The sequence below is a fragment of the Vipera berus genome (assembly GCF_964194415.1).
Source record: "Vipera berus genome assembly, chromosome: 1".
Lineage (NCBI taxonomy): Eukaryota > Metazoa > Chordata > Lepidosauria > Squamata > Viperidae > Vipera > Vipera berus.
The window spans coordinates 219,794,601-219,805,964 of NC_138202.1; the positions used below are offsets into that span (position 1 = coordinate 219,794,601).

Consider the following 11,364-nt stretch of genomic DNA (forward strand, 5'->3'; position numbering starts at 1 on the left):
GACAGTGGCTGGTGAATATATTCCAGTAGGTAAAATATATACAATGTGGCATTTGGAAAAGTAAAACGGGATGCAGGTTGGAAGGATGGTTGACTGGAATTGTAAAGGAGACTGCTTTTAGGAGTAAAAATTTCACGTAGGATCCACAGTCTAGTTTCTTGGAATTCATTCTTTAGAATGGCATACATTTATTGGGACCCAACATATTCTTGCCTGTATCCTACCAACCAGAAGATAGTCTAACTCCTAAAGATATCAAAGATAGGTTAGTGTAATCCCTTTTTATAGAAAGTTTAAAAAACTCCTCATCTTATAACCTTCCAATTGTTTTCAACTGAAGTCCCTGTGGCATTTCTTTTGCTTATAATTGATGTGGGTTGTTTTTTTAAAAAAATAAACAATGTGTAAAATGTGACCCAGAGGTCAGTCTATTATGATTGCCTCAAGAAGGCTTCACATTGATATCTGCAAGGGTGTCTCGTTGCAGGCCAAGTAATGGATGGGTGAAAAGAAAGATGGCGGAGAAGGTGCAGAAAAGTGTGAAGATTGCTCCTGGAGCTGTTGTTTGTGTGGAGAGCGAAATCAAAGGAGATGTGACTATTGGACCTAGGACAGTGGTTCATCCCAAAGCCCGAATCATTGCAGAAGCTGGACCAATTGTGATTGGGGAAGGTAATCTCATAGAAGAACAGGCAATTATCATTAATGGCTGTCCTGAAAACATTATTCCTACTACAGAGGAAGCAGGAACCAAACCGATGGTCATTGGCACTAATAATGTGTTTGAAGTTGGCTGTTATTCTCAAGCAATGAAAATAGGAGACAACAATGTAATTGAGTCAAAAGCATTTGTTGGTAGAAATGTGATCCTGACAAGCGGCTGCATTATCGGTGCCTGCTGCAATGTCAACACATACGAAGTCATCCCTGAGAACACTGTAATCTACGGAGCGGACTGCCTTCGTCGAGTGCAAACTGAGCGGCCACAGCCACAAACATTACAGCTAGACTTCCTCATGAAAATCCTCCCAAATTATCATCATCTTAAAAAGGCTATGAAAGCAACATCAACACCTGTGAAGAGTTGAAAGCCTTCCTAGATCATGATCAGAATTATATCGGAGATGTATTACCTTCTTTCTGGACTTTATGTTTGCAAGAACTAACTTTTTTTTTGCTTAGTCTGGAAATTTAGTCATACAGTTATGCAGCTTAATTTTATTTATTAAAATGTAAAAAAAAAAGAAGGCTTCACATTCACAACTACACCCATTGTAGCAGATAAAGTTGTCTTTATTTCAGTTCTGAAATGCTTCTGTTTAATGTTTTGTTGAATCAATATTTGATGGGTATGCTCCACATTGTTTAGCCAAAGTGATATACATTGTTGTGTGATGATATTAGAGAGAATGAGAGAAATTGTGTTTCTACTTAAGGTCTTTATAAATCAAATATGATAATATAGTAGTTCAATTCAATGTATGTTTTTTTCTTCTTTTTCTTTTTTTAAAAAAATTGAAACATGCCAGGGGTTTCAGTGTCTGGTTTCCTGATAATCTTTAAACAACGGAGTGTCACCCTCATTGTGCCAAAGAACTGCATTTACCTTGAAGAAATGCACTACCGTTTGACAGAATAATGAAGCTACGCCTTAAGAAGTATGACATGAACACATTTGAGCAAACCAAAAGAAAAGCTAATGGAGAAATATGCATGCAGTTCTGTTTAATCAGGTGCAAGCAACAGTGAATGAAAGGAAGATTACTACCTATAAAGTTAATATTCTATGTTTGTACCATGAACCCAGAGGGAAAAGAGGGAGGCTAAGGAATAGGGAAGCAGAGTTGCATAATTGAGACTTGCGTGTTTAAAGGAGCTGGCCTTTATTTCTGTTAAAAGTCATTCTGTGGGACTGAAAGCTTTGATTAGTTCAGTTTGCATATCTTTTTTTTTATTAAAGAATTTTACAAAAACAAAATTTTACAATATATCCCCAAATCCCTCCCACCCCAAACCCGCCCACTTCCCCCCCCCCACTTCCCAGAGCTAAATACAGGATTATAGTTACAATAATCATATTCTAAATAAAAATTATGCATAATATACAATTAACCAAATTCATAATGTGCTTTAACTCCCCTTTAACCTAACTACAAACAAAGTACCAATAACAATATCCCACTAAAATCTACTCATAAGCTAAATGGAACTTTTTAGTCCCATATTTGTTCTGAATATAATTTATCCATCTCCTCCAAACTGAAATATATCTTTCCTGTGAATGATCTTTCAAATAAGCAGAAATCTTAGACATTTCTTCAAGATTCGAAACTTTAAACACCCATTCTTCTATAGTGGGCAAACTATCCTTCTTCCAATATTGTCCCACCAGTAACCGTGCTGCTGTTATCATGTTCAACATCAAGTTAGTTTCTTTAACATCACAATCTACAACATAAAATGAGATGTCTTAACTGCAACTTACAAACCGTTCCATTTTGTGGCAAAACAATCCAGGACAAGCTGACCAGCAGAGCTTAGAGAGGACTCATTAACACAATGAGAAACAGGACAGTTTAACATCTTCCAGTTGATGTTATGTTATGTAACATCTTCTGGGAGTTGAAGTCCACGAGTCATAAAAGAGCCAAGGTTGCCTACACCTGGCCTATTGGCTTTCGAAAGCCAATAGGAATTGCTGCTGAGCATGCCAAAAGACCCGGCCGGCAAACATTGCACAGGCAAGTTGTCTGCAGCGAAGGCAGGAACTTTACACCCCTCCCTGCTGCCCAACTACACCATCTCAACTAGGTAAGTAAGATATTATTTGCAAATAGGATGGCAATAAACAATTTAGGCTCCATTTACATCAGGGCTTTTCAACCTTTTCAGAAATTGTACCACTTTTATGAGATGACAATATTCAAGCACCACCAGTGCTTAACAAGGTGTCAAAAACTTGATGACTAAAAAAGGGGGGGGGTATTTTGGGTTTCATTGGTTAGATTCATTTATTGTTATAGAAATGGCTAGTTTATAATATTATAGAAAAGCAAAAAGTTCAATGTTAATGCTTCCTTCTACTCTTGTAACAGAGGAAGTCAGAAGTCAGTACCTTTTCTTTTTCCCTTCTCCCCCTCACTTTTCCCTTTTTCTCTCACCCTTCACTCGCAAAAGCCTCTCCACTCACTCACACTTTGCTCACAAAATCCTCCAGTCGCTCTCACTCACTCCTCCATCTCTTTCAAAGGCACTTCGTTCAGTCTCTCCCCCACTCACTCTGTCTCTTTCAAAGGCCCCTTGCTTGCTCACTCACTTACTGCCCCGATGCTTCCAAACACCATTTGCTCATTCACTCAGTCACTTACTGCCCCATCACTTCCAAATGCTTCCAAACGCCACTTGCTCACTCACTCACTGCATTTGGAAGCGACGGGGAAGTAAGTGAACGAGTGCCAGTACTGGAGGCCATCAGCTGTTTGGCGTTGGAGACCACTGCCACGAGGAAAACAGCTCTTGGTTGGGGTTTGGAGCAGCTCTGGGTGGGGGCTCAGCATGGGCCGTGGCATGGCAACTGCGGGGAGGGGAATCTCCACAGCATGTGGCTCTGAGCCACAGGGGTGGGGGTGCAAAGGATGGGTGGCGACGCTGTAGCAAGACACCGGCATCGCTCCCAGTGACAGCACCTTTGAGTTCTGGCACTTTTTTTTTATAGAAAAAAAAAGCACTGGGTATGTGCTTCTCTTTGATTTGCTCAAGCATTTGAAAATACATGAAGAGTATCACATCTGAGCTTACTGCAATTTTTTCAGGCAAATAAAATTAGCTGTTTCTTTATAAACACAGATTCTAGAATGTCAGTGTAGTTTAGCTTGACCAGCAAACAGAACTCAAAGAGTGATTAATTTTGGAACATGTGGTATCTTCTATGCAGTGTCAAACAAAATTGTTCCCTTCACACACTTCTTGCTTATGACAGTGGCTGACATTTTCCTAATATTTCAGTAATTAACCAAATAGAGTTGCTTCTTCAACGCCTGCTTATTTTGTCTTGAATCTAAAGACAATTGCTTTTAATTTACTTCACAATGATATATGGACTTGCAAAACTGCAATGGCGGACACTTGAAATCCCTTTATTAATCTTAACCCCTCACTCCCAAATTAATGTCTTCTTAAATTGCAACAAAAAGCCACTTATTGTAATAGCTTTACGGCAGAATAACTATATTGTCTACTATTGCTCTACCCACTTCCCCGTGGCATTCACAACATCTCAGTCAAAGTCAAAATGGTAAATTCAATGGATTAAAAAGGAGGTTTTCTCTGTATTGTTTTTCAAGCTCCAGGCACACAAAGAAACCTAGCAATGTATTCAGTTCACCAGGTAGAGATCTCAAATGTAGCCTCTCTGTAGCCACATGAAGACGTCAAGTATGTAAACCCATCTTTCCTTGGTGGTTTTTTTTTTCATCATTTGATGATGAATGACAAAAGCTATTTTTAAGCTTTTAAAAGAAAAAGAAGTTGAAAAGACAGAGAGGAAGAAAAGAGTGCCAATTAGCAAGTACATCTACATCCAACTGTAATAAATACACACCAGTCTCTGTTCATATTAGAAGTAGTTAGCAGGTGTTCCATTGAGATTATTCACATAATTTAACTAATGGAGGAGAAGAAAGGGATTGTAAAAGGCATGTTAATCAACCAGCATTTAATTTCATCTTGATTACTTTTACCTGGCTGAGGGCACCTGCTTGGGAGATTATAGAACTGTATTTATATTTAATTATGTCATCTAGATAACTGGAGTTAAGTTGCAAGAAGTTTAAGTTACTTCATTTTATGCCCACTTTTAAATATTCATTTTGTGTCCATTTCCTATTCCCATTGCTGTAGTTGCAGTATATGCACTGCCAAGTCTTACGCATGCTTTCCATGCTAGTAGTCACCTATATTAAAGTGGACTCTGCAAATGTAGGTTTCACATTTGATACAAAAATTTGGTGCTGTTTTAAAAAGCTGCATTTAATGCACCTCAGCTACTCTTGGGATTTTAAATGTACTGGGGAAATTAGGAGAAACAATTACAGGAAAAGGGTTCATTGTCCACTGACTCTTCAAACTTACAATGGTGTTGAAAAAGGAGACTTACAACTGGTTGTAAAAATTGTGGCCGTTGCAGCATCCCTATAGCAACATGGTTGTGATTTGGATGCTTGGCATTCAGCATGCCTTTATAATAGTCTCAGCACCTCTGGATTACATCATTCAGCAAATATAATATGAATTTGGGCCTAAACCTCCTGAAGATTTGACCCATTGGTTGAAGAAACAAAAGTCCAATGAAACACTTGAAAAAGGAGCATTAGCAAAAGAGGACTGAGGGGTCAACCTAGTGAATAGTTTTTTAAAAAACTGTTGGTTTGTGATTGATAGCTCATCTAGTTTTTTCAGCCTTTAGAAATCAAATATGGGTGCAGTAGAGGCAGAAAGTTGCAGCACTGCATGATAGAGACAGGAGGAACCAGGAGTGAATTACAGAGATTACATTTCCTTATTCTGTATACCTTTCCCCCAATGATCCCCTGACTGGAATAAAATATAAACTGCTTGATTCTATCATGATCCTGTTTGGAGTCTTGAGGAATCTAAGAAGCTTAGATCAAGCTGCCCTGATTTAATAGGATAAGTTGTAGTCCGGAACAAAAATCTCAGGTAATCTGCCTTCCCTTCCCATGTCTGCTGTGGTTTTGTTATTGTTTCCTAAAAACAGTGGTCTTCGCTTTCCATTAGCAGTTGGCAGTGGGACTCTACTTTCCCCTCCCCTTCTGTACTTTACCTCAAAGTACTACAATCCCAGTGTTAAAGAAGTCTCTTTTGATCCTTTTTCAAGCCCTCCGATTCAGTACACTTAAAGCGACTAATTTAGCTCAATCGCCTCCAGTTTGTCTTGGATCCCTGTCAACCGAACATGGCAAAGGGGAGTGGTGGAATGTGTGTGACCTATTTAAATAATTGCCCCCTAACTTCTTTCAGATGATGCAGAGTATTTTTCTAAGCAGGCAATGGTGCCCAGTGCTCATTTTCTCTCCCATTTCTGTCCATTCCCCCTCATTTCTGTAACAGAGACCACTGTCATCTGGTAGAAATATTTACCACTTGGACTGCAATTGGCCTGGTAACAGTGAGAGCACATCTGGAGTCTAGACTCAGCGGCTCTATGGGCAAGGTCATATCTCTGAGCACCATCAGGCCCAGCCTGCCTTTCTGTTTACATAGGTGGTGTGCTGCATCATCTGTTTCAGCTGTCAGACCATTGGGACTCCTCCTGATCCCTCACTTCTGGAGAGCCAACAACAGGGAAGCTGCCCTCCCCCTCCTCTTTCACCCGGGCTCTGCTTTTTCCCTTTTATCAGCTGGAGACAGGGAGCAAGGAACCCCCTGGCATCGACAAGCAAAATGCAAAACATCCTTTTTCTCCTTCTTCTGCTCTCTCCTACAACAACATAAACATTTCATCTTCAGCTGCCACCTCTTTTCCATTTATGGATCCTGGATTAGATCTGAAGGATGAGTCCTAGTTTTGGTTAAGTGGATTTTTTTTTTATGAAAAGTAAGCTGAAAGCCATGCAAAACATTACTTTTTACATTCTTCTTAGAACTAAAGCCGGTTATTTTTCAGAAATGACCTCTCCAGCCCTCATCCTACAAAGGCGAAATACATGGGCCTCTTTGTTTTGCAAGAAAGCACTTAAGTTATTGCTTAAAATCCATTCATTGAAGGGTTTTCCCATGTCTTGAAACATTTTACCAAATAATTGTTTTATTTCCTATAGGGAAGCTGCAGTAAATGAGTGTAGATCTCAAAAACAGTGGCGCCACAATTAACAATGTTATTATGAAAATGTGTGTCTTAGTGTGGAGGAAGCTTTTTCATTTCATTTCATTTACACCAAGGCACTTGAATGTTTGAACAAGGCAACTGAATGCTGACTTCTTTGTCGTGAGTTACACTGAGGTAGACATGGCTGAAAGTTCTTGAAATTTATATATTTATGGCTCCTTGTTCAGAAGGACTTTCCTTCCTTATATTTCAACCTGATTGGTATCTGAGGTCAGGAAAAAATCCATCATACAGTCAGTCTAGAGCATGGGTGTCAAACTCATGACGTCACGTGACGTGCCGCGAAGTATTGCAACTTTTTTCCCATTGCTGGCAATGGGGTGGGTACGGTTTTGGCATGATTCATCCGGCCTGTCGGCCGGCAGTTTGACACCCCTGGTTTAGAGTTTTTTGCCTTTCCATACAGAACATGGTTTGGCTTGCTTGCATGAATTATCTACAATAATTATTTCAGCTAGGTTTTTACCTTCCCCCATGCTCTTTTCTGTTTGAGACCCACTGTGTTATGATGATGCCAAAGAGTCATCAGTAGGAACATTATCTGAATCTCCTGGGATTTTCTAGGTCACATTCCGAGAGAATTAGTTATCGCAAGTGTTGTTGGACATAACTCAATCATTTTGATGAATGTCCAAACTCTTTTAAAAAGTGTATTACAATTATTAGAAAATAACAACTAGAGTGTGGGTAGGCTTTAGTTAATGGTGTAGTAATTGATTTTATAGATAGAAATTCATTAGAATTTTATTACAGTAGTTAGTAGTATTTTTCAAATGTCCTTAAGTTTAAGCAGAGTACAAGAAGTATTTTTCCTTCACAACAAGAATTCTGTGAAATCGGGCTGGGGGGGGGGGGCTGAGATTGACACAAAATCACCCAGTGAGTTTCTGTGACTGAAGGAGGAATTGGACTTGGATCTTCCTGGCTCTACTCAAGCACTTTCACTATTACACTTCTCTGTGGAAGGTCCTTGATGCTCTCTGAGCTTAGTTGTTTTCTTGCAGATGTTTCATTACCCAAACTGATGTTATCTACTTTGGGTAATGAATCTCTAGGTAAACAAGCAAGCTCAGAAAGCACGAAGGACCCCTCATTTCAACCCTGAGCTACAAATAATCTCCTTTATTAACACTACTCTGTTTCTCTCTACATTTCTTGAAGAAAGAGTAGTAACTGAAGTAATTGAGTCTCATTCTGAGACTCCCTTTTCAAAAAACATTTTTTGTTCATATTCCAAAATTTTATGTGAAGAAAATATTCTGCATATATGTGGCCTAGAACATTTGAAAAAAAAATCATAGACATATTGTTTCCATGATAATCATTACATTTATATTTAGAGTGAAATTCCACGATTGCTTTCAAGGTATTTTTCTTTCATAAAAATACGGTGCTATTATTCCTATTGTAAGAGGAGAAAATCATAAAAAAGAAGCAGTTCATATCCAGAAAAAACACTGAAATATTTTGATTACATAGGATTCTGTAATTGATCTGCTCCTTTCCCCATAAATATCCATCATGGTTTCCTAAAAAATGTAAGAACACACAGAAGTGGAAATGTTCAGTGACCACATGGCATTTGGATATCTGAAAAGTGGAGAATACCAGGGGTCTCTTTTCCTAACAGTCACATGATACAGACACCAGAGAAGATCATTTTCATTTCCTAGACAGACCTGCTTTGATTTATTTCTACTGCATAAATAGAGCCATTCCGTTCCTTCCTTTCACAGAGGCAAACCATGATTTTTATTGATTATATATGGGAAAGCAATTCATAGTTGGTGGTAGAGCGAGCATATGTCAAGTCTGTCATTCAAACTTCATTTTTTCTAGAAGTGTTAGCATTAGGCATGACTGTATAAAAACAACAACCTGCAAATAAAAAAATGAAGACAAAACCAGTGCATTGCAAAGGTCATAGCCTGCTTCATTATATGCACAATTGGAGTCACAATTTGTGTGTGTGTGTGTGTGTGTGTATGGTTAAAAAATAAAAAAGAGTAGTAAGCAAGAGGGGACAGAGTGAAGAATGAATGAGAGCTGAATGAATGTGAATTGAATTTTGAATAGAGTATGAAAGAAATATAAGAAGTATCTTGGTCATATCTGAATTTCAAAAGAAATATATGGAGGAAGAGTGAATAGGTCAAGTGGGAGGGATGACTGTTAAAGTTGTGGTTGGATGGAGTTGATGAGATCTTCAAAAAAAAAAAACACAACAACCCTAGAAGTCTGACAACATACCTGGCCTCTGGTCTCTCCTCCGCAGTGGTTTGTGTAAACATTTTCTAGTTAAAGTACCGGTTACTATGACCAGAGGCATATCTGCCCCTTACCCTATTCCCGATAATAAGGTTGTTTCTTCCTGGAAGAAAGCTCAGACCTAAGTTCCTGCAACTTTTCAGCTTGATCCCTCAGCTGGATCCAAGTAAAGTATGGGAAAGCAACCTCAGACGAAGCATCGTTTTCTTGACTCCAATTTACAGAAAAACTGAAGCTTATCCCCCTAGGACTGTAAGTTGGTCTATACAGAATGCCTTTCACCATAACCAATCCACCTTACCTTACTAATATTTTGTCTCTGATTATATTAGTGGAATGTAGGCTAGATTTAAAATTTTGCCATCTATAGTTCTGGAGGGGAGATTTCATAATATCACTTTATAAGAGCATCTCGGTCCTTGTTTGAAATTGCTGATTGAGTCTGTGTCTCACATGGGGAGGAACAGATTCGCTTAACAGCCATGTTATTAATTTAACAACTGAAGTGATTCACTTAATAACTGGCAAAAAAGGCCATAAGATGGTGAAAAATTCACTTAGCAACAGAAATCTTTGACTCAGTTGTGGTCATAAGTCGAGGACTACCTGTATTTACAATTCAGTTAAAAAGCTTGATTAAATTATACTTCTAAACATTAAATTATATATTTATAGGACTGGGCAAAGCATTCAGACAAGGGGCTTTTCAGGCATGTTGGTTTGAACAAAAGACTTCCTTGAAGTTATAATGCAGCCATATTCTTTAGAAGTCTCATGATGGCTGTGGACGCTATCTTGGGGTATACGTGAATAGCTGCTTTGGTGGCAATGTCCCCAAAATGCACAAATATGCAAAGCCACCCTGAAACAGGCTGTCCTAAACTTTCTCTCTGCTGGCATGCTAGCTGGGGAATTCTGGGAATTGAAGTCCACACGTCTTAAAATTGCCAAATTTGAAAAACACTGGAGGATGCATCTGCTTTACCCTTTGAAGAAGGGTACTTGGCTTAGGTCAAGGCCTTTTCTGAGGCACTTCTTTCAAAAGCTTCACACGGTTCTCTTATGTTAGAAAGCTATTTCCTAGCATGTGACAGCATTCAAAACAGACTTTTAAAAAACACTTGATCTGACTTTCTGGCAAAGCGTTATGAGTTCAAGTCTTGATTGTGAAATAATTTGACAGGATAATTTAAAGCAGTTCAGAGAATACCTCTAGCAGAGGATGTGGCCATTTTACTTCAGATTCTTTTCTTCATTTCTGGCAAACTAGACTGTAGACTGAATGTACTATGACTGCAGTGATGTAGAATCAAATTTAGCATAGAGTAAACCTCACTGAACTGAGTTGCAAAAGCAGCTATTCTTCAGCTTTCTAGTTTATTGCATATTCTAATGGCTGCAATCCTCTTCACAGTTTACTAGCAGTAGGTTTCGATCAGCACAATAGTTTTTACCACCATCAAAACCATATTCCTAGTTATCTAATGGTTATCCTGAACTCATAGTTGGAAAGAATATTTGTGAACAAAGGATCTAGAAGTTAATTTTAAGATTGCCTGCCTCTATAGATAGCCTGTTTCAAAGATGCTATGAAAATGGAACAAGTTTTACCTGACAAGATTGAGAGTGAATGTAGATTTAAAAATGACAAGCTACAAAATAATATGGAAAAAGATGCTGTACTGGACATGCAAAAACAAAAAACAAAAAACAAACCAGCTGATGTTTTAAAAGAGATATGGAAATAACAAGTCAAAAGAGTGACTTGAATAATTTTCTTATGATGACTTGTTAAGCTTTGAAGAATTTTGTAAGAGGGACAAAGAAAAATGAAAGCAAATCAAGTTCCACAATATTATTTGAAGGAACTAAAGATCGAAATTGTTAAATGTAAAAGAAAGGAATATAAAGTTGGTTTATCTGATGAAAGTTAAAGTATATATGTTTTATCTCTGGTATCCCTTAATGGACTTTGGCTGATCAAAATTGAATGGCAAGATTAATTTATAGATATAACATGGGATATGGGAAGAAGAGATCATTTGTTGAATTTTAAGAGAAAGTGGTAAGTTACTAAAATTACTGCTCCTTGTAGTGATGGAGGGAGAAATCATTTCTTTATATATTTCTTTTTTTAAGTATTTTCTTATTTTTTTCTTTTCCATTTTTTCCATTTATGCTCTTTCTAC

At 38.1% G+C, this 11,364-nt stretch overlaps 1 protein-coding gene across 1 annotated transcript; it reads left to right on the forward strand.

Moving 5' to 3' along the window:
- Positions 1 to 498: 498 nt before the first annotated feature.
- LOC308660491 (dynactin subunit 6-like) lies at positions 499 to 1,234 on the forward strand. Its single transcript, XM_081314888.1, has one exon. The coding sequence runs from the start codon at positions 516 to 518 to the stop codon at positions 1,086 to 1,088; it is 573 nt and encodes a 190-aa protein (XP_081171014.1). The 5' UTR covers positions 499 to 515; the 3' UTR covers positions 1,089 to 1,234.
- The last annotated feature ends 10,130 nt before the right edge of the window (positions 1,235 to 11,364 follow it).

What these genes read in the sequence shown, in the direction of transcription:
- LOC308660491 (XM_081314888.1), top strand. Translation starts at nt 516, where the DNA reads ATGGCGGAGAAGGTGCAGAAAAGTGTGAAGATTGCTCCTGGAGCTGTT.